The sequence below is a fragment of the Melospiza georgiana genome, chromosome Z (genome assembly GCF_028018845.1).
Source record: "Melospiza georgiana isolate bMelGeo1 chromosome Z, bMelGeo1.pri, whole genome shotgun sequence".
Taxonomy (NCBI): domain Eukaryota; kingdom Metazoa; phylum Chordata; class Aves; order Passeriformes; family Passerellidae; genus Melospiza; species Melospiza georgiana.
In genome coordinates, this window is record NC_080465.1 from 82,259,760 (window position 1) to 82,282,872 (window position 23,113).

The following is a 23,113-nucleotide window of genomic DNA, read 5'->3' on the forward strand; positions in this document are numbered from 1 at the left end:
TGTGTCTGCGGCGGCGCAGCGCCGATGAACAAACGCGCCTGCCCTCAGTGCAGAGGGTACGGCCGGCTCCCAGGGGAAGGGGCTCACCGCCATTCCCAGCAGAAAAGCGGGATTGGTAGGGGGTGAAAGCACTGAAATGGCCCAGCCTCCCGCTGCCAGAGCCACTCGCTGCGGTGCCTCCAGAGCCCCGACACAGCTGGCCCGGAATGCTTCCAGCGACGGGACATCTGTCACCCCTCTGGGCAACGCAGGCCAAACTCATCACCCTCATCATCATTTACCTCATTAAATTCACCATCCCCACCATAAAGAGCTTTGTCCTTCTATCTAGCCTGAATTTCTCCTGATCAGCCCATCCCAGGATTTCTCACCGTGCCCCCGGCTGCCCAGCACTTCAGCAGATTAGGCCTGTCCTGAGGTCAGACTGGCCTGAAAAGAGGCTGCGGGTCACAAGAAGAGAAAGTGAAACGTAAATTGAAAAGCAGCAAAAGACAAACCTGTTAACCTACAGTGAGAGTCACTGACAAAGGAATTTGTCACCCAGCACCACTGTGGGCCGCTCCCATGTGAGCTGGTCTCGAGGCCTGACACTCTTCTGCACACCCAAAAAGGCTAAATGAGAAATTTTACACAGAAATGCTTTAAAACAGAATGAAATTACCAGTCAGAAACTGAGTGCAAAGAACGGAAACAGTGTAAACACACTTAGCCCTGTTGTCGCTCTAAAGAAGCAAAAGGGGCAAGGCTGGTGGAGAGCAGTAATATCTTTCAGTGGAATTGGTGTAATAAAAGACATTATTTTTATTATTTTTCTTCACAAACCTTGCCTCGGGGCAGCCATCATCTCTACTTCCTCATGTAAATGTGAAGAGTCAGCAGGGTCATCGCTCTGTATCAGGCGTGTCAGAGTGAACAATCAGCACTGCTTTTTAACAGAAATAAAGAGCAGAAGGCCAAGAGGCCAGCTTTCATCAAACCACAGGGGCCTTCTGAGGGATGGCTTGTTCTGCTAGTCCACGCTGCAAAACCTTGTGAGACTGGAGTGAGATAAAAGCCAGTATCACTGCTTAAATAATTATTTGTTCTGTATCAGCTGGACACACACAGCTACATTATCAGTGGGTTCATGGGAGGGACAGTGAGGCACCGTGGAAGGAATGGAAGGACAGATCTAGGCAACTAGAACAGATTATTTTAGCTTAATTATTGCATCAAGGATCAGTGACAGGAAAAACAAGAACACGGGGTCCAGTGCTGGTGATGATACTTTAAATAAGATACTTGAAAAACTGAAAATGTTATGGAGAGTCAAAACTATCTCAAGGATGGGGAACAAAAGTCTTCTGTGTACTTTATGAGGCATGAAGTGGTTAAAACCACTGTGGTTTATCACGAGAAAAGTGGAGAAAAAAAGGAAATTCTCTTCCAACAAAGAAAAAAAAAAAAAAAAAACCAACAAGAAACAAACAGAAGATGACCAGAAGTCTAGGAAGACCACAAAGAGAAATAGAATACAGTTTTAGGACGGTGGAAGTGACTTGAGAAACCACCTTGGTGTGATTTAAGAGAACTACCTTCAAACAGAGCCGATTTTGGGGAGTTTTAATTTAGCACAAACCACTGGCTCCCGCTGGAAGGGAACCCCAGTAAAATGCAATTCTTGTGTGCACACAAGGAATGTGGAGTGATCATGAAATAGCCATCTGCTGCATTTGGAATTTCTGAATGAATTCCCACCCCGCAGTGGGCGAGCCGTGACCCTCGCGGAGGCCGCTCCGGGCGGGGCGGCAGCTCGGAGCTGGCTGGAGTCACAGAGCCCCGGAGCTCCGGGGCTCACGGCTCCGCTCCGGGCGGCGGCAGAGCGGCACAGCTCCGTGTGCCCGGGGAAACTTCCGAGAGAGCACCAAATACGGCCATAAAAGCCCTGCGGAGGAGGGAGGAGCAGCTGCTGCTCTGGTTCCGAGGCTCACCGAGAGAGACACTGACGGGCTGGAGCTGGGAAGGGAATGGAGCCCCAGGAGAGGCTGAGGGAGCTGGGAAGGGAATGGAGCCCCAGGAGAGGCTGAGGGAGCTGGGAAGGGAATGGAGCCCCAGGAGAGGCTGAGGGAGCTGGGAAGGGGCTGGGCCTGGAGCAAAGGAGGCTCAGGGGGGCCCTTGTGGCTCTGCACAGCTCCTGACAGGAGGGGACAGCCGGGGGGAACAGGGACAGGAGCAGAGGGAACGGCCTCAGGCTGGGCCAGGGCAGGCTCAGGGTGGGCACAGCAGGAATTTCCCCGTGGAAAGGGCTGTCCAGCCCGGGCACAGCGCCCAGGGCAGTGCTGAGTCCCCATCCCCTGATGGGCATGTGGCACTTGGGGACACGGGTCAGTGGTGGCCCTGGCAGTGCTGGGTTGGACCGAGGGTGTGAGGGCTTTTCCAACCCAAATGGCTCTGTGGCTCCATGTCCCGCTGTCCCCCGAGGCAGCTGGCGCCGTGCTGGGGCACAGAGCACAGGCCAGGCCCCTCTGCACAGTGACCTGTGCCCGGGGAAGGCGGGGAGCCTGGGTTTGGGAGTGACCCAGAGCAGTGCCGCGGGGCGGGAGGGCAGCGGGGGCTCGCTGGCGCTGGCAGCTCTCCTGCCTCCGGCCCCGCCGCTGCCGGAGCTCCGGGCCGCAGAGCGCAGCCCCCGGGGCGCGGGTTCTCTCTCTCGGTGTGACTGATCGCAGCCCGGCTCTGCACGCTGCCCTTCTTCCTCAGCAAAGGGCCGCACAGCGTGTTTGGGCAGGGCCCAGCTGCTCGTTAGGTGATCCTGGGGAATATCCTCCACAGGCCCGGAGTGACACGGGTTTACAGCAGAAGGGGTTTGTGCAATTCGGGTAGGAAGCCAGGCGTTTTTAAATGCCTCCAATTTGGGCTATTTTTAGCCTGGCACAAAGGCATGACCTTGCAGGTTATTTTCGCAATCTCTTTTGTTTATAGGAGCAGGGCAGCATTATTCAGAAACGTCTCAAACCTGCCACAGTCACGCTGTCAGGGAGGGGAGGAGGGGGAAAGCAGCCGAATGTGCTCCTCATGACAGGCCTCAAAATCATAATTAGGAGAGGGGGCTTTGATTAAGTAGGTTTACATATCTGATACTGTTACTATAGCGACTCTGCTTCTTTTAACTGCACCGTGCTCCTTGCACATCAAACTATTCAAATCGTGTTCGGTGCCGGTGGCAGAGAATCAAAATTCTTACTTAATAAAAGTTCTTGTTAAAAGAAAAAATTCTCTTTTTAACTGAAAGGGGGAGCATGAGATGGGCTATTGGGAATTAGGAATTGCTGGCTGGGAGGGTGGGCAGGCCCTGGCCCAGGGTGCCCAGAGCAGCTGTGGCTGCCCCTGGATCCCTGGCAGTGCCCCAGGCCAGGCTGGATGGGGCTGGGAGCAGCCTGGGACAGTGGGAGCTGTCCCTGCCCATGGGTGACATTTAAGGTCCTTTCCAACCCAAACCATTCCCGGATTCTGTGATTAAGTCTCAAAACCTGCAGCACTGGAAAACATCTGAGTTTGGGCTGGAGAGGAGGCAGACAAAGGCTGGGATGAGCTGAGCTGCTGTGTTTCACACCCCTGTACTTTCTCTCTCTAAACTCTGTGGAGGCTGAGCTGGGGATGGGTGTCACTTCCACCGAGCATTGTGAGGACAAACAGCCAAGTGTTATGGTGAAACGTGATGGGTTTGCTCTTTTCTCCTGCAATTTCAGTGCTGACCTGCAGTATTAGCTGCCTCGACGACTTCTGCCAAGCCCTCTGTTTGAGTCCAAGGCTCCTCAGCCCTCCAGGCCCTGTGAGGCAGCAGACCAGGCAGGGCTTACCTCAGCGCTGTGGCCCTGCATGATTTGAGGAGCCCTGTTCCACGCAGGGCATCCAGCACGGTGGCCCTGGCCACGGGGAGCAGCTTCCATGTAGCCACAAGGAACTCTGTGTGGAGTGAACACATTCCCTGCCACCGCTCTCTGCTCCTTCCTCCTGCTTTGCCCTTCCCCTCAGCCTTCTCCACAGCAGGATGCCCCTGTGGAGCCACGGTCCCCAGTGTGCTGGGGGCACTCACAGCCCCGTCCCCTCATGGACCCCAGCTCCTCACAGCCCCGTCCCCTCACAGATCTCCATCTTCTTATGTCTTCCAATCCCTCATGGATCCTATCCCCTCACGTTCCCCATTACCATTTCCCATGCCCTCACATTCCCCATTCCCCATCCCCTCACATTCCTCATCCCCTCCCATTCCCTATTCCCATTCCCTCACATCCCTCATTACCATTCTCATCCCTTCCCATTTCCCATTCCCCATTCCCATCCCCTCACATTCCCGGTTCCCCATTCCCGTTCCCATTCCCTCGCACTCCCCATTCCCCATTGCCATTGCTGTTCCTATTTCCATCCCTTCAGGTTCCCTGTTCACCTTTGGCATTACCGTCCCTGTTCCCATTCCCTCAGGTTCCCAGTTCCCCATTGCCATCCCCTCACATTCCCCATTCCCCATTGCCATTCCCATCCCCTCACGTTACCTGTTTCCCATTGCCATTCCCATTGCCTCACGTTCCCTGTCTCCCACTGCCATTGCTGTTCCCATTCCCATCCCCTCACGTTCCCCGTTCCCCATTGCCATCACCGTGCCCTCGCATTCCCCATTCCCTGCTGCCATTCCTGTCCCTTCGCGCTCCCCTCACATTCCCCGTTCCCCATTGCCATTCCTGTTCCCTCACATTCCCCATTCCCCATTGCCATTCCCATCCCCTCACATTCTTCATACCCCATTGCCTTTGCCATTCCCGTCCCCTCACATTCCCCATTGCCATTGCCATCCCCTCACATTCCCCATTCCCCACTGCCATTCCCATCCCCTCATGCTCCCCTCATGTTTCCCGTTCCCTTGCATTCCCTGTTCCCTATTGCCATTCCTGCTCCCTCACGTTCCCTTATGTTCCCCGTTCCCCATTGCCATTCCCGTCCCCTCACATTCCCTGATTGCCATTGCCATCCCCTCACGTTCCCCGTTCTCCATTGCCATTGCCGTCCCCTCACGTTCCACGTTCCCGGATCCCCATTCCCATCCCCTCACGTTCCCTGTTGCCCATTCCCATCCCCTCACGTTCCCCGTTCCCCATTCCCATCCCCTCACGTTCCCCGTTCCCCATTGCCGTCCCCTCACGTTCCCCGTTCCCCATTCCCATCCCCTCACGTTCCCCGTTCCCCATTCCCATCCCCTCACGTTCCCCGTTCCCCATTGCCGTCCCCTCACGTTCCCCGTTCCCCATCGCCGTTTCCGTCCCCTCACGTTCCCCTCATGTTCCCCGTCCCTCACACTCCCATCCCCAGCCCCGCCCCTCTCCCCGCCCCCCAGCGCTGATTGGCTGTCTCGCCAGTCCAATTAACCTGTGACAGATCCCACCTCGCCGTGCCTGTCCCCTTTTCCCCTCTGCCGGGGCGGGATAAAACGTTCATTGGTCAAACGGCACGACAGCCGGCGAGCTCCCTTCCCTTCTATTGGCTGCTTGAGTTGCCAGTCACGGCCAACACCCGCCTCCCGGGGTGTCCCTCCCCGGCGCCTCGGTGTAGGCTTCAGTCAGTGGCGGGTTCTGCGGTCGTCGCAGCTCCGGCGGGCGGGCGCTGTTCTCGCTCAGTAGGAGCAGGTCCTCGGCCGGCATCGCTCAGCGGGCAGCAGCCGCAGGAGGAGGTAGATCCCGTTCTGGTAACAATTATACAACTGCGGCGGCGCACCACAGGCCTCTCTCTCTCTCTCTCTTTATAAACCCGTGTCTACGGGGCGTTCTGAGGGGCTGGAGGCCGCCCGGGCGCGGGGAGGGGATGGAGCCCTCCTGGGATGCTCCGTGTCCCCGGCCCGGCCCCGCGGGGGGTAGTGCCGAAGCAGCAGCACGGCGGTGCGAGGCCCCGCGGCTCGGCCTGCGGCGGAGGCAGCGCCGGGCCCTGCGGCAGGTGCGGAGGTGCCCGCGAGGAGCCGGGGGAAGCAGCCCCGGCTGCGCCCGTGCGTGTTTACCCCTGTCAGGACGGTGACAAATGGAGCTGCCAGCCCGCCCGCCGGGAGCTGCCCGAGGCCCGGGGAGCGCCCACCGAGCGGGCCCAGCCGCTGCTGCCGCCCCCCCGCGCCGGGCCCGACCTGCCCTCAACTTCCCCGTGGCCCTGGAGAGTGAAAGTTGGGAAGGAGCGGAGCAGCTGGCGCGGCCTTGGAGCAGGAAGCGCCGCCCGGCGCTCCGGAGTCGCTGTTCGGGTTCGGCCTCCTGGCTGCTCCTTCGGCGGAGCGGCTGTGGCTGACACGCCGCCGTCGCTGGCTCCACGCTCCGCTAAAAAATACTGACTAAGGGGAGTTGTCTGAGCAGCCCGGGGTGTTGTGTCATGGCAAGAATCGCATAATTAACAGGAGAAAAAGCAAACCAAACGTACAGCACATTGATAAAGGGTTGGTGAAACAGGACAGTCTTGCAGCCAAGCAAGATCAAAACCACCAAGTGCTGATTATTTGGTGTGTTTGTGTTGGTAATCCCAAAAAGCAGGGAACATCAAAGGGAGGTTTTCTATGTACCTGTAATTTACATATGGGCAAATGAAAGAGCTGGGCAGAAATGTGCAGCTCTGCAGGTGGCCCATGTGTGTGCGCAGCCAGCAGTGTCTAATGCCCTATTAGACGCTATAACATCTGTAGGAATTTAACCCGAGCCTGTATTTTAGAAGAAACTGCGTGTTACAGTCACAGGAGGGAAGTCCTGATAATCCTGTGCTGTGGCTTGTGAGTCAGCAGCTTGAGCGCAGGCAAGATTTGGAGCTTTTTGCTCTGCAAACTAAGGCAGAGGCTGTCAAAGTGCGTGGTGGCACGCCGTGGTTGAGTGAGCACTAATTGAATGCTCATCTTCACGCGTGGTGCCAGCGCCTTCCCTGCAGCTGAAGCAGCTCTGGTAGCCCGTGGTGCATGGTTCTCAGGTTCTTCTGTAGTTTAGGTGGGGTGTTTATTTTTTGAGGTTTGTAAGAGGCTGGCGGGCGTACACTTCACCTGCACGGAGCTCCCAGCAGCTCGGCTTCTCTGTGCTCAGGGCTGAGCTGCTTTCCCATGGAGAACTCCCGTTTGTAAGTGCGGCAGATGTTGGGAACATCCTTGTCCACCTCTCAACCTGTGTCCAAAAAAAATCAATACCAATGTTTCTGAGTTGAGCATCTCCAGCAGAGGGATGTGCCAGCTCTCCAGAGCAGAGCATGGGTACCTTTCTGCTATTCCTGGAGTATTTATGAGGGGGTTCAGGATGAGGTCTTTGTCCTCACCTTTACCACCAGCAGCCCTCCTAGTTGCACAAATTAAAATAAATCAAGGATGTCAATACATCTTGTCAGACCTGGCCAAAAATACTGCTGCTGCAGTTTCCACAGTAAAAGATAATGGACTTTCTGGTGCTTAAGAATCAGAATATTTAGGTCAGTAAGTGTATAAGAATGCAGCTCTCTGATGTTGTCTGGTAAGAGCTGCTCCCAACCAAGACCCCAATACCAAACAATTCAGGCCTGCTTTCTGCTCGTGCTGCAAGAAGGCTGATGGTACTGTAAATTGCAGCAATTGACAAGTACTCTTTTTAGGAAAGTTCTGAAATCGCTCCCATCCGAGTTCACTGAAGTGTGCTTTGTTCAGGGAATGTTTCCAGCCTCAAGTGGTGAGCTTGCTGGCTCTGCCTGAGTGCTCCACGCCTGACTTCTCTTCCTGTTGAGCTGGCTGCCTCAGAACGAGCGGGAAGAAAAGCAATTCCAGTATGCTAAAGACCTGCTTCCAAAATAACCCGCCTGCCTCTGCCAAACGCTTCATGAGTGATTTCTGCCCGTGACTGCTCCTGTTAATCGGCAGATCTCAAGGTGCCTTAGAAATGCCCTTTAGAGTGGTGGCCCAGGACTTTGCTGGAGGGAGCCTGAGGTAGTTTTGCCGCTGTTTGCTGCTGGCTTTCCTCAGCAGCAGCATCTGGCCGGCTCGGGGAGGCAGAGGTGCCGAGCTGCTGTGCAGAGCCGCGTGCTCCTCCCTCCTGGGATGCCCCTGTTCTGGAGCAAGAGCGTCTCCGTGTCCCGCTGAGGGGTGGTGGGTGCAGGGAGGGCTGCTTTCTTTGGGTGGAAGTCTCGTGGGGAGACACGCTTAGAGCCCGTGCTCACCTGATGTAATAACTTTAGACTGCTTTATCATTACTGAGGTGATGAAGCCAGCTAGTGCGTGCCTGGTTTGTGTCATGCTTGGGTGGGCCAGGCTGGGCTGTTTATTAATGAAAAAAAAAAATAATAAAAGAGAATGGAGTGTATGGTGCATCCACTCCAGCCCTGTGGTGGTGCAGGCTCAGCAGGATGGCTGTGGGGGCACAGGAGACAATGTCTGTTGGCTTAGAAATGGTTGAGGCCCTAAAGATTGGAAATTCTGCGGGGCCTCCATGGCCTTGAATTAATGATTTCAGCTTGTCAGTGCAGAAAAGCTCCTCAACACAGGTCAGTTTCTGTACACGAAAGACGGGCTGGAAAATCACTGACACAGGATTTCGGGAGCACTGGAGATGCATTTGTGTTTCCCCGTGCCTCAAAGCTGACACGGGATTTTGGGAGCGCTGGAGATGCATTTGTGTTTCCCCAGCCCTCAAACCTGACACGGGATTTTGGGAGCGCTGGAGATGCATTTGTGTTTCCCCACGCCTCCAGCTGAAGGCAGGTGCAGAGTCACGCAGCAGGAGCTGCCGTGCAGGGACAGGCACTGCTGGCACTGAGGGCAGACCCACAGGTCAGGCAGCCCGGGCACTAATTGAAGCTGGCCTTGCTTTAATTGACTCTCAGCTTCCCGACTCTCTGGCCAGCCTAATTCTGCCTTTTGAGAACGTGATGAACCTTTCCCTTAAAAGTAGGTTTTGCCATTTAACAAATCCATAATTGGAGCAGCAGAACATTTGCTCCCAGATAAGGGCGCTTGTGCATATTGGTAATTAGTTTGACCTGGGCAGATGCCTCCTGATAAGGCACAGCAGGGAGCTGTCCTCTGCTGTGCTGAGGGATTTAATCCCCTTAATTTGTGACACAGCAACTCCAAAATTCCCAGCTGTGCTGGACTCAGTCTGGAGGCGCTCCGCAGTCTTGTGTAGTTCTCACCACTGTCAGGCACTGAAGGGAGAGCTGAGATCCTGGTTATGCTGACACAGGTTTGGGCAGGAATTTATTCCTCTTTCCATTCTGCTGCTTTCCTCCTAATTCCTCCTCACAGGACATTGCACAGCCTCAGTCCTCTCCGTGTTTTTTCACATCGGGGCAGGTGCTGCTCTTTCCCCCAGTTCTCATCCCTTCCCCACGGAGCTGCTGCCAGGGCTGGAGCCCCTCTGCTCTGGAGCCAGCCTGGCCCAGCTGGGGCTGTTCAGCTGCACCAGAGAAGCTCCAGGGACACCTCAGAGCCCCTGCCAGGGCCTCCAGGGGCTCCAGGAGAGCTGCACAGCCCCTGGGGACAAGGCAGGCAGGGACAGCACCCAGGCAATGGCTCCCACTGCCAGAGGGCAGGCACAGATTCTGGCACATTGGGAATGAGGAATTGCTGGCTGGGAGGGTGGGCAGGCCCTGGCCCAGGGTGCCCAGAACAGCTGTGGCTGCCCCTGGATCCCTGGCAGTGCCCCAGGCCAGGCTGGATGGGGCTGGGAGCAGCCTGGGACAGTGGGAGCTGTCCCTGCCCATGGCAGGGGTGGCACTGGATGGGCTCTGAGGTCTCTTCCCACCCAAACCACTGTGGGATTCTCTGTCAGCCTCTACTGCCAAAATGATCTCTCCTGTTTTTATGGTTTAACTGCCACCCTCCGAGGCCTGGCCTCTCTCCTACAAGCCCATCACAAGCCACGTTAAAGCCTCCCCAGACAGCAGCACAGTGCAGCCCTTCCATCTCCTTGGAACCAGGTGGTGGCTCGGGGACCTTTTGGGGACCTTTCCCCAGCCGTGTTCCTGTGGCTCCCCAGCAGCCGTGAGGCTCCGTGTCCCTGTGTGCTTCCCCAGGGAGCAGGGCACGAGGCTGGGGGCCGGCAGGGCTGGGTGGGTCACAGGGGGCCACGGCCATGCGGGCAGAGCTGCTGGCAGCCCTGCTCAGCAATAGGGACGGGCATGGGGGAGGATTTCCTGCTTTGTGGGGCCGGGGCAGGCCGTGGCAGGGTGGGTTTGGGAGGCAAGCCCTGGCTGAACCACATTCAGAAGTCTGTGACAAAAGGAGTTGGATGAGATGTACAGCATGGGAGAGGAAATAAACAAGGAACAATGGAAAGAGCAGGGCAGGGAGAGCTCAGAGCTGAGTGGCCAGTCAGGTTTTGTGATGGATATAAATTAACTGGGATCATGTCTCTTGGATCTAAACATAGGGCTTGGTGGAAAATGAAGCTTGATTCTCCCCTTTTATGAATCCAGATACTTCCATCAAGAGAATAATTTTAGGTGCTGGTGTGACACGTCGGAGAGGAGCAAGTCTCCTCTCTCACACGTCAGGGAAGAAAACAAGATTTCTATCACCTCTGAAAAGCTCTTTCCACTCTGCCTCCTTGATTAGAGTTAATTGATCAAGTTCGGGTGAATCTGGGCCACAATCTTGTTTGGTTCTTAAATGCTCATTAATTGCAACAAAGTAATTTATATTAATTAGAGTGTGGTAGGGTGTGGTGCCTGTGCTGGATTTTAATTCCTTGTGTAAGGTCGTTGCTGGTGGCAGGTTGACGCCGCGGTGGCCCCAGGCCGGTGGGACCCTGGGATGGCTTTGCTGTGGCTCTGGAGTCACAGACCCTGTTTGGGCTCCGTGCCACAGAGGGGAGATGCACCTGCAGCCGTGGGGGCACGGCAGTGAGCATCCAGAGCTGAAACCAGCTAGAACTGAATCTGGTGATCCTAAGGGCAGCACAGTTAATGTGTTCTGCAGCTCAGAGTTAATTTCCCGAGTCTGGTCCTGATTTCCCGAGCGAGGGCTCGCTCCACCGCCAGCAGGTTTGGGGAGGAATGAGCGCGTCTCAGGCTACATTTGCTTGTGCTGCTGGCAGGGCTTCCTCCCCTGCCTCCTGTCCCACTCCACGCAGCAAATTTATGGTCTTTACCCCAAAACAAACCAACACAGGGGGTTTGAGTGGAGTTTTGTCGTTCACAGGCCTCAACAAACAAGTGAAGGTTGAGGGCAAGGGATGGTTCTGCATGCAGAGCAGCTTCCCTCTACACTTGGTAGTGGGTAGAAGAGAAACTTTGATAAAAAATATTAGATGTTTGTGTATTTTTTTAATGCTTGGAGAGATTTTCAAGAAAATCCTCAGATTGTGACTTGTAAGACCAGTCTGCCATCTTAAAAGCTGATTATGTGCGAATTTGATTAGAGCAGGTCTTCTAAAGTATTCAGGCGATATTTAAGATAATGAAGTTTTGTTCTTTAATTCAATTTTGTCTCCCATCTGGAAGAAATCAAAAATGCAAGCCATGCATCATTTCATTCCTTAAAAATATCTCATGTGCTGTTTCACTGTCCCTGCCTGCCTGGGCTGTGTGTAGCTGGGCTGGGGGTGACAGGTCCCCTCTCCTGGTCCCCTCGCTGTGTCACCACACAGACCCTGGTCCTGGGGAGGTCCTGCCCTGCTTCCATTGTCTCTCTGGCTCAGCGAAATAATCTTTGGGATTCCAGAGATCTCCACTGCACATTCCCTGCTGGTCCCGCCATATATGAGCGCATGATAAATGGTAATTTCTTCTCCAAAGAGCGTGTGATCAATAACGGAGTAAAATGAGTTCAAGAGTTGCTAACACCTGTCAGGATTAGAACTTGAGTTATACTAACACTTTTTAATTCTTTTAGGGGAACATCCTTTACTTTAAAGGATATAGTCTCTCTGAAAATAAACTTTTTTAAAACCATTTTTGAAGTTTGGAATTGTAAAAATCTAAGCCTGGAATCCACAGATCAGTGGAGTTCTTGGCCATGTTAATTCCACATGTTGTTGTAGCAGGGTTTCAATATGCTGGCAGACACGGTTTCTCTGCAGGCCAGGAGAGAATCTCCTGTTGTCCAGGCCAGGAGGTCTCGTTGCTGGAGAGCTCCGGAGGCTCTCGGTGGGGATTTTGTGGCTGACCTGCCCAGGCTGTGCTGTCCTGGCTGGCATTTGGGCCAGTGCCGGTTCCACAGGTCACCAGGGACAGCTGAGCTCCCTGCTGGCATTTCTGTGCTGCCGGAGGATCCCTGTGTCCCTGCGCTCTGTGCTCTCAGCCCTCCAAGCCCTTCCTTCCCTTCCCTTCCCTCCTCCTGGCGCTTTTGGGCTGTTCCTCCATGGTGTTAAAAGGGGTCTCACGCTGCGCTGCTTCCCCGTGGCAGCAGGAGCCCGCTGTGGGTGTGTGGGGTCTGTGGGTGCCCGAGTGCTGCCCTTGGGTGTGTGGGGCTCTGTGTGTGCCCGAGTGCTGCCCTTGGGAGTGTGGGTGTGTGTGGGGCTCTGTGGGTGCCTCAGTGCTGCCCTTGGGAGTGTGGGTGTGTGTGGGGCTCTGTGGGTGCCTCAGTGCTGCCCTTGGGAGTGTGGGGCTCTGTGGGTGCCCGAGTGCTGCCCTTGGGTGTGTGTGGGGCTCTGTGGGTGCCTCAGTGCTGCCCTTGGGAGTGTGGGTGTGTGTGGGGCTCTGTGTGTGCCTCAGTGCTGCCCTTGGGTGTGTGGGGCTCTGTGTGTTCCTCAGTGCTGCCCTTGGGTGTGTGTGGGGCTCTGTGTGTGCCTCAGTGCTGCCCTTGGGTGTGTGGGGCTCTGTGTGTGCCTCAGCACTGCCCTTGGGTGTGTGTGGGGCTCTGTGGGTGCCTCAGTGCTGCCCTTGGGTGTGTGTGGGGCACTGTGTGTGCCCGAGTGCTGCCCTTGGGTGTGTGGGGCTCTGTGTGTGCCTCAGTGCTGCCCTTGGGTGTGTGTGGGGCTCTGTGTGTGCCCGAGTGCTGCCCTTGGGTGTGTGTGGGGCTCTGTGTGTGCCTCAGCGCTGCCCTTGGGTGTGTGGGGCTCTGTGTGTGCCTCAGTGCTGCCCTTGGGTGTGTGGGGCTCTGTGTGTGCCTCAGTGCTGCCCTTGGGTGTGTGGGGCTCTGTGTGTGCCTCAGTGCTGCCCTTGGGTGTGTGTGGGGCTCTGTGTGTGCCCGAGTGCTGCCCTTGGGTGTGTGTGGGGCTCTGTGTGTGCCCGAGTGCTGCCCTTGGGTGTGTGTGGGGCACTGTGTGTGCCTCAGCGCTGCCCTTGGGTGTGTGGGGCTCTGTGTGTGCCTCAGTGCTGCCCTTGGGTGTGTGTGGGGCTCTGTGGGTGCCTCAGTGCTGCCCTTGGGTGTGTGTGGGGCTCTGTGTGTGCCCGAGTGCTGCCCTTGGGTGTGTGGGGCTCTGTGTGTGCCTCAGTGCTGCCCTTGGGTGTGTGGGGCTCTGTGTGTGCCTCAGTGCTGCCCTTGGGTGTGTGTGGCTCTGTGTGTGCCCGAGTGCTGCCCTTGGGTGTGTGTGGGGCTCTGTGGGTGCCTCAGTGCTGCCCTTGGGTGTGTGTGGGGCTCTGTGTGTGCCTCAGCGCTGCCCTTGGGTGTGTGGGGCACTGTGTGTGCCCGAGTGCTGCCCTTGGGTGTGTGTGGGGCTCTGTGTGTGCCTCAGCGCTGCCCTTGGGTGTGTGTGGGGCTCTGTGGGTGCCCGAGTGCTGCCCTTGGGTGTGTGTGGGGCTCTGTGGGTGCCTCAGCACTGCCCTTGGGTGTGTGTGGGGCTCTGTGTGTGCCCGAGTGCTGCCCTTGGGTGTTTGGGGCTCTGTGTGTGCCTCAGTGCTGCCCTTGGGAGTGTGGGGCTCTGTGGGTGCCTCAGTGCTGCCCTTGGGTGTGTGTGGGGCTCTGTGTGTGCCTCAGCACTGCCCTTGGGTGTGTGTGGGGCTCTGTGGGTGCCTCAGTGCTGCCCTTGGGTGTGTGGGGCTCTGTGGGTGCCCGAGTGCTGCCTTTGGGTGTGTGTGGCTCTGTGTGTGCCTCAGTGCTGCCTTTGGGTGTGTGTGGGGCTCTGTGGGTGCCTCAGCGCTGCCTTTGCCTCTCCAGGTGCTCCGGAGGAGGAGGAGGAGGAGGAGGATGCTGTCCCGACTGCGCATGGCCGCGGCGCCCTGCGCGATGGCGCGGCGCAGCCTGCACACCAAGGAGAAGGGCAAGCCGCTCATGCTCAACCCGCGCACCAACAAGGTGGGTCCGTGCCCTGTCCGTCTGTCTGTCTGTCTCCCCTGTGTCTGCTGAGGGTCCTGTGCCCCCTGTGCTCTGACACAGCCAGAGCGGAGCGGCAAGGCTGGCAGCAGCTCCTGCCCCTGCCAGCCTGGCTCTGTCCTCGCTGCCACTGCTGCCCTGGGCACTCAAGGGGCTGCTGAGGCCAGGGAGAGCCTTAGCAGGGAGAGGAGGGACTGACCTGAGAGTGAGCAAGAGTGAACTCTGAATTCACTCACCGTAGGAAGTGGATTCTAGCCCGTGCTGTGACACAGCCTCTCTGTCCTAGCCCGTGCTCTGACACAGCCAGAGCGGAGCGGCAAGGCTGGCAGCAGCTCCTGCCCTGGCTGCTCCGGCCAGCCCGGCGCTGTCCTCACTGCCACTGCTGCACACAAGGGGCTGCTGAGCCCAGGGAGAGCCTTAGCAGGGACAGCAGGATCTTACCTGAGAGTGAGCAAGAGTTAACTCTGAATTCGTTAACCATTGGAAGTGTTAGCCTCTCTGTCCTAGCCCTGGCCCTTTCCTGGGACACCGAGAGCTAGGGCTGAGCCACATCACCTAGGAAATATCCCTCTGCAGAGTCTGAAAGAGCATCTAAAAATAAACCTTGATGGGAGCTGACTGGGAGCTACAGGTATCACGTTAATTCTGTGCTTTTAGGCAGACTTCTAAGAAAGTAGCATTTTATTCCCTTCACAAAACTGTTCCTGTTTGCACAAATCTATCCTCAAGCTCTTTTTTTTTCCCCACTGGAGTTGTAGTGGCCTTCAGGAATCTTGCAGCCATTAATGTGTAAATTAAAACTGGTAAGAAATCAGGTGAGGTGGCTGGTCCAAGGTGTCTGAAGTGGTCAAGAAAGGTGGCAAGTCTGCCTGAATCTGACATTTGTCCTACCTCTACTCAGGGCATTTCCTGAGCAGAGCTGGGTTATTTTACCCTTCCCTTTCTGCCCTGGACAGCAGAGTGCAAGATGCCTCCATCCTGCATGAATCCAGGCTGCCTAGAGAGGGACAGAGAGCTGTGGAAGGTGCAGACTGGCTGACTGCAAAACTGAAGTTGAGATTGCTGTGTCAGGGAAAGAGAAAAGAGTAGATTGGTGTGATTTGTCAAGATCAGATTGTCTTGAGACTTTCTGAGCTCTGGAGACTTTGACATGGCCATGGAAATTACTTCAACCCCTGTAAGCTTTTCCAAATGCTGATTATGCAATAGTATTCTGAAACAAGAACAATAGGTCATTTCTTACTGTTTTTCTAGTGGTAATATCCTTCCATTTTTTTAACCCTGGAATTCTCAGCTGGACTGAGCACAATGCATTTTTTTTTGAGGAGTAGAAGGGAGTAGGGAGCTTCTGGTTAATGGCAATTGATTTTGTGAATATTTTAATGCCTCCAAGAAGTTACACTGGTGAGAGGGAGCCCCATTCTGCATTAGTTTGTCTCTGCTGTGTCAGCCTGTCCTTCCTGCTGACGCCTGTTGGAATGGATCAGAAAGCTCACTGAGTGATACTGCTGGATGCAGTATCTGTATGGAAATGCATTTTGGATATTCAGCAAAGATATAAATGATTTATTACACACCGAGTACTTTACCCCTTGTGCCTCACTTGTGTATAGATAGATATACATATTATCTATGTACAGAAACAGATAAAGGGTGTTATTTCTTGCTGTCAGCTTGTTGAGGTTATCATGCTTTACTTGATTAGATTTAATTTTTACATCCTCTATCAACCCTGCAGAACGTTTGGCCTCCCCTAAGGCACGTGTCCCTAAAGCAAGAGCTGCAGAAGGACAGCATCAGGGGCAGGAACCAGCCCTCACCCTTGTGCAAACTTATCTGTTGCTCTTTGCCACTGGAGCAGGTTTTTCTCTTACAGTTGTTTTTCTTTTCTTGCCAGTCCTTAGCTGTGTGTGGAGCTGTGTGCTTTTCTTTTCTTGCCCACCCTGAGATGTGTGTTGAGCTGTGTGTGTTTCCTTTCTTGCCCACCCTGAGCTGTGTGTTGGGCTGTGTGTTGGGCTGTGTGTTGGGCTGTGTGTTGGGCTGTGTGTTGGGCTCTGTGTGTGTTTCCTTCCTTGCCCACCCTGAGCTGTGTGTTGGGCTCTGTGTGTGTTTCCTTCCTTGCCCACCCTGAGCTGTGTGTGGAGCTGTGTGTGTTTCCTTTCTTGCCCACCCTGAGCTGTGTGTTGGGCTGTGTGTGTTTCCTTTCTTGCCCACCCTGAGCTGTGTGTTGGGCTCTGTGTGTGTTTCCTTCCTTGCCCACCCTGAGCTGTGTGTTGGGCTCTGTGTGTGTTTCCTTTCTTGCCCACCCTGAGCTGTGTGTTGGGCTGTGTGTTGGGCTCTGTGTGTGTTTCCTTCCTTGCCCACCCTGAGCTGTGTGTTGGGCTGTGTGTTGGGCTCTGTGTGTGTTTCCTTTCTTGCCCACCCTGAGCTGTGTGTTGGGCTGTGTGTTGGGCTGTGTGTGTTTCCTTTCTTGCCCACCCTGAGCTGTGTGTTGCAGGTGGACGCGCAGCCACCCCAGCTGGTTTGGGTTTTGGTGTTTGAAGGGCAGATTGGAGGTGTTGATTGCCAGGGTGGCTCAGAGAGGCAGTGAGCAGCATCTCTGGGCCAGCAGCTGCTGTGGCACGCTCCTGCATCAGAGCCCTGTGCTGTGTGGCTGCTGCTCCCCGACAGGGTTCCCAGTGCAGTTAATTGGCCCCAGCATATTCAGTTCTGCTGGGGGTCCCTGCTGTGCCCAGGCAGCATTTCCAGCTTGCTTGGAGCACTGTGAGGACAATCTCCCTGGTTTAGTGCTGGCAATTAAATCATTACTGATATGGTGCAGGGCTTCAGATGGGGCAGGGCTTGTTCTTCCGTGCTCTGCCACGTGGAGTGCCATCAGAGTGTTCCTGTCTCCACTGGAAATACATGACCTGTAATGTTATCTGCGTGTTTGTTTTCTGTGCCTCGCAGAAAATTTGTCACTGCATAGTTGGCAACACTTTCTGTACTTCAGTTGGTTATTTCGGTTGGTTATTTTGGTGAAGAAGGGTGATGGTATTTTGTCCTGTGGGTCCCATTACCCAGTTTTCCGTGACTCTTCCTCGGGATTGTTAGGTTATCACAGAATCCCTGGGGTAGGAAAAGCCCTCCCAGCCATCGAGTCCAGCCTGTCACCCGATCCCCACCTTGTCACCCAGCCCAGAGCACTCAGTGCCTCGTCCCGGCCCTCCTTGCACACCTCCAGGGATGGGCACTCCAACCCTCCCTGGGCAGTTCCAGTTCCCGACCTCCCTTTCCATGGGGAAATTCCTGATGGTGTCCAAAAACTCCTCCTGCACTGACAGTACCTCTCACAATTCTGGCTTCAGCAGGTACCTTTAGGATTTATACATGCACATATTTGTGTGCATGTGTCTGCCTGGAATGGCAATAGATATGTACATGAAAATGCATGATAAATATTAAAGAAACATTCACTGGTGGCAGGTTAATAATCCCAGACTGATCCTGAGGAATTTTACCAGTTTCTTATCTTTCACGCAGGTGGTCATCTTCTCATATTTTGCTCACAGTTTCATCTGTGTTCATTCACAGCTTTTTCAGCCCAATTTGTTTTCGTGCATGGCTTCCAGAATACTTCCAGAAACTGTGATAAATTTCCCTTTGCATAAGGAGACGATTTTTTTTAGCGAACTTGTAAACATCACCTCACTGACTTATAGGAAATACCCTAACAGTACATTTCCAATTCAGAATAAAAAATAAACAGAAAAAAACTCAGCCAAAGTCAAAGCTATTTTGACAAAATAAAAGGGATAGCACAAGAGAGTGTAAACAAAGGATTGTATGAGCTTGAAGATGTAAAAGCAGATGCTCCCTTGCGCTGCCCTTTCTCACCGTGCTGGTTTGACACATTTAATTTATTTTAATACATTTTAGATTTTGGCTTATCCAGCTGTGTTGAGCAGCCAGGGCATGGAATACGCAGTGCCCCTGTGCCTTCCTGGAGAAGCCAGGATGAACAGGATGTGGGGAGGGAATGCAGATGGTGATGGCTGCTAAGAAGTGCAGTGCTATCAGTACATTGCTGTCAGTTTGTGATCAGTGAGGAGGAAAGACCCCAGAAGGCAGGAAAATGACAGAAACTGAGCACAGGCCCCCAGCCCAAAAGTCCCACTGCAGGTCTGTGTCCTGCCCAGGCGGTTTGGATACAGAGGGGCTGCACGCACCTGCAGGTTTCATCAGCTCCCCCGAGATCTGTGTGCTGTCAGGAGGAGTTCCACCTGGGCACACGGAGCTGTTTAATCTGTAACCAGGTGCCAAAGGTGGTGGGAGGATATCCAGCCTCGTTTACCTTGGCCCAGGTGTTGTGCTGGGCTGGGGATGGAGGAAGGGCACTGCCGGGGGGTGTTACACCACTGTGGGATCAATGGCCCTGGGGAGAGCAGGAGCAGCTCTCCACATCTGCTCAGCTGGAAAAGCAACAGCTAAAGAGACGTCCCCAGGGATGCCATTGCAATCACAGTGCTCAGGACTTGCAGTGGGCAGCTCTGGGAGGGGCTGGGCCACGTCCTTGGCAGGGAGTGGAGCCTGTCTGCTCCTGGCTTTCCCCTCTCCTGCAGGGGAGTGCTTCCAGCTGCCCCAGCTGCTGTGGGCTGGCTCAGCGTGGGTCATCAGCCAGCCCACAGTGGTGCCTGTTCTGCCGCGCAGAGGGGTCCAGGAGCTGGGGCCACCTTTGCCTGGGGAGAGAAGGGCTGGGAAAAGGCTTGGAGATGCCATGGGATCCGGGCTGTGTCACTGTGCATTGCCTGGTGGCACCTGTGCCTGGAGATGCCATGGGATCCGGGCTGTGTCACAGGGCATTGCCTGGTGGCACCTGTGCCTGGAGATGCCATGGGATCCGGGCTGTGTCACTGTCACTGTGCGTTGCCCTGCTGTGCCAGACACACCCACCGGGGTACAGACCGCTGCTCTGGGAGAACAAAGGGAGAGAATCCAGTTTAAAAATGAAGGAGGAAGGAAATCAGGAGAGGTTTTCTGTTCTCATAAACTTTTATTCTCTGCTAGAGATAGCAAAGACACCTTTGATTCTTATACAATGAACTTTATGAATGAACTTTATTAATTTCCACTGAAGGCATCTTGTGCAATAGTGAACTTCGTGTTTAGCCCAAGGGAGCAAAGTCAAGGGAAGCAGCCCACAATCCAACATAAGATCTACTTTGTTTTCAAGATGTTTATGATGCTGCTTCAAAGGCTGGGCTCCCTGCTGAATCTGTTCAAACGATTACTAGGAGTTACAAGGAAAGCATTTTTTAAATCTCATGGATAACTAATTTTCCCAGCAGTGGCGTGTTTGGATATAAACTGTGTGTACGTCTTTGTCAGGATCCCTGGATGGGGTTTTTGCTGTCTATGAGGGCGTTTATGGTTGGTTAAAAGTACACTCTCATAGATGTGGCTGCAAGACTGCAGGCGGGGAAGACTTACCACCACTACTACTTCTCTGCTTGGAAACCCCTCAGAATTACTTACTCAGTGGTGCTATAAAAATCCTGCTTGCAGCATCCAGGCTGCTCCAGGCAAGGCACGCAGCTGGCATTTGTGTGTGCTGGTATTTATAGCAGCAGGGGCTTTGTGTGATGGAGCCCAGTTGCTGCGAAGTCCCAGTGCCAGAGTTTGCGGACTGAAGTTCATGGTGGCTCAGCGTGAGCTTGTCTTAACTAAAACAGCATCAACGTTTCACTCCAGTAGCATTTTTCACTCCCCCTCCCAGCAGAAGGTTGTTTTCGTGGCAGTGAATTTGTCCGTGGAGTGTTAATTAATTAATCTGTGGGCTTTGAGGAGTGCTGGGCTCCCTCCTGGACGCGCTCCCTGCTTCGTCTGTGCTGGCCTGGGGACGACCCCTGCTTGTCCTGAGCTGAGAAGGGGATTAAGGAGGCTGATGGCAGTGAAAGTCAGCACGCAGCGCCTGGGGAGAGGACACCAGCCTGCAAACAGTGATCCTGCTGCTTACACCCACGCTGTGGGACTGCTTAAGCTCTTAATCCCGGGGAAAGCTGGGTGAGCTTGGGCCTTAGGTGTGGGTTCCTGTGTGCCTTTGAGCAATCGGTGCCGGCTGCGTGGGCTGAGACATCTCCCTCATATCCCTGGCTCTGGATGTGCTTCCTGATCCCCTGTGCCCCTGATCCCTGGCTCTGGCTGTGCCCCTGATCCCCTGGGCTGTGCCCCTGATCCCCTGGGCTGTGCCCCCTGATCCCTGGCTCTGGCTGTGCCCCTGATCCCCTGGGCTGTGCCCCTGATCCCCTGGGCTGTGCCCCTGATCCCCTGGGCTGTGCCCCTGATCCCTGGCTCTGGCTGTGCCCCTGATCCCCTGGGCTGTGCCCCTGATCCCCTGGGCTGTGCCCCTGATCCCCTGTGCCCCTGATCCCCTGGCTCTGGCTGTGCCCCTGATCCCTGGGCTGTGCCCCTGATCCCCTGGCTCTGGCTGTGCCCCTGATCCCCTGGGCTGTGCCCCTGATCCCCTGTGCCCCCTGATCCCCTGGCTCTGGCTGTGCCCCTGATCCCTGGCTCTGGCTGTGCCCCTGATCCCCTGGCTCTGGCTGTGCCCCTGATCCCCTGGCTCTGGCTGTGCCCCTGATCCCCTGGCTCTGGCTGTGCCCCTGATCCCCTGTGCCCCCTGATCCCTGGCTCTGGCTGTGCCCCCTGATCTTTTGGGGCTGGCTGGAATTTTGCTGGGTGTTTGATACTGCAGCTCCATCCTGGGAGATGCTGCAGAGCAATCCCAAATCCACATCCAAATCCAAGTCCAAAACAAGCTCATGGTCATGGACAAAGATACTGCAAGTGTTAGAAGGACTCGGGGGTTTTATCTCACTGCTCTGGACTAAACTTGTTCTTATGCAGTTGGAGCAAGGGCTGATTTTCTGTGTGAAGGCTGATGTCATTCTGATTCCTGATTTAGGCCTAGGCAGAAATTAAAGCCTCTTTCAGCATGGTAAGATGTAATTGTCATGTAAATCAACAGCTGAAAGTACTTAGTGTCACTTAAAAATTCATCGTGTTTGATGTTATTGTAACTCCAGAGACATTGCCCAGCTAGATCCCTGCCGACAGGAAAGAGTGAGAATAAACTGAATAAAGATGGGTGTCTGTTCTGCGTGGAGCTAAGCCCAGGGCTCCCGGGCGTTACTGGGGCCCAGGTGTTGTAAGGACACGGGTTCCCCTCTGCAGGGAAGTGGGGAAAGCCACATTCTGGTGTCGTGGTAATAGCAGAGATTGTAACCTTGTGGGTGTGGTTTTTCAGGACTCGAGGCTTTCTGCAGGGGAGGATGTAGGTTTGGCCGTGAGCTGTTTCTCTGGGGTCACAGTGAGGTGTCAGTGCAGCCAGGGCCACTTCCCCAGGCTGCAAACCCCAGTGGCCTTGCTGGCCAGAGACTGAACTCCTTCTTCCCTTCCTCTTCTTCTTCCTCTAAGCACTGTAAATGTTTTGGCACCGTTTGTGTTTCTGTGTTGTCTGGAGTAAAAGTCAACATCCTGCAAATGTTTGCCAGCCCTGCTCGGCCTGGGGGCCCGAGCCACCGGCACTGCCAGCAGTTTGTGTGGGAAAGGGCTGCTTTTGGGGGCATTTAGCTGCTTTTAAAGGCATTAAACTGCTGATGGCAGCACGCCAGGGCTGTCGAGGAAAAGGGAAGATAGCTGAGAGGAGTTCGTGTGGAGCTTGCATTTCTGCTCGCAGAGAATTCGTATTTCTCGTGAAGGACGCAGGAGTGGAACTAATCCTTTGCAACACAGGAAAAACCTCTGTGGCACCCAGAGTGTGATTCTGTGGGTTCTTCTCTCGTGTCAGTTTCTCTCTGTTTACATGCTTGTGTTCTTTGTGGAAATGTTGGGTTGTTCAGGTCAGTGTTTGGAAAAAAATACCACTGAAGTGGCTAAAGCTGCGCCCCACCAAAAATAAACAACCAAACAAAAATTAGAAATCAAAATTAGAAATCAAAAAACCAGCAGCAATGTTAAAAACTTAAAGAATGAAACGTCATCTGAAATGTATTTGTATTTAGTATTGGAAGAATACTGAAGAATAACAGTTAGACTGGGAAAGAAAACAGTGGTTTGTAAGTGACTCCTGACTACTTGTGGAAAAGCTCTGCTGTTCTAGTAGTGAAGGGTTAAATTGAAATCAGTATTTAGTGTCAAATCTATTGCATGAAAGGTTGGCAGACATGAAAATAAATACAGAGAAAATCAGATTCATTTTACGGTTAAATACTTGATATTTTCTGCAAGAGGGCAAAACACTGAAGGTTTTGGGTTTGTGTTGTTTTTTCTTGCTTTCTAGCTCTTCAAGTATTTTATTACTGTAGAGCATAGTGTAGAATCAGTACAGAAGAGCAGGTGGATTGCTTTGGTCAATGTAGTCAAAACAACCAATATTAAATACGACCTAAACAGGAAAGAGAAAAATAATGTAAAAATAGTAATTATTTAACGATGGTTTTTTTTTTCTCTAAGGAGTTTTGTTTAGAAACTATTTGGCTATGATGGATTACACTACAACTGGACTATTTTTAGGAATTTTTGTTAATGGGTATGGGTTCTACAGACACCTGTGAAGAGTCTGTTCTCATATAAGCCGAGGTGAAAATATTTGTATTCTAATCTGAATTAATGCCTTTACTGTCAAGGGAAAAGTACTGATTTTTATTTCTTGTCAGTTGAGGAGCTGAACACGGATGATCTTTGTGGGACCCCTCCACAAGGATCATCTGATTCTCTGACCTTTCTGAGGGCAGGAGGAATTTGGAGTGTAATTACAAGGCATAAACCTTAGAAAGATTTTTTTTTTGCTTTTTTTTTTTTTTTTTTTAGCTTGGCAGTTAGAATCTGAAGGTTGAGAAACAGTTCAAATTAGTATTTAAATAGCAATAAATTTAAACT

The 23,113-nt window shown here is 53.8% G+C and overlaps 2 protein-coding genes across 3 annotated transcripts in view; one reads left to right on the top strand and one right to left on the bottom strand.

Moving 5' to 3' along the window:
- The window catches only part of LOC131095541 (methyl-CpG-binding domain protein 2-like), a 205,244-nt gene that overhangs the window by 81,818 nt on the left and 100,313 nt on the right, over positions 1-23,113 (bottom strand). The window lies entirely within an intron of this gene.
- The window catches only part of ME2 (malic enzyme 2), a 36,831-nt gene continuing 19,324 nt past the window's right edge, over positions 5,607-23,113 (top strand). Inside the window, exons 1-2 of one of the 2 annotated variants that reach the window (XM_058043426.1) lie at positions 5,607-5,698; positions 14,039-14,176. In XM_058043426.1, coding sequence (XP_057899409.1) covers positions 14,069-14,176 — 108 coding nt within the window. In that variant the 5' untranslated portion in view covers positions 5,607-5,698; positions 14,039-14,068. The remainder of the gene's footprint in view (positions 5,699-14,038; positions 14,177-23,113) is intronic. The other variant, XM_058043427.1, reaches the window with a different exon arrangement.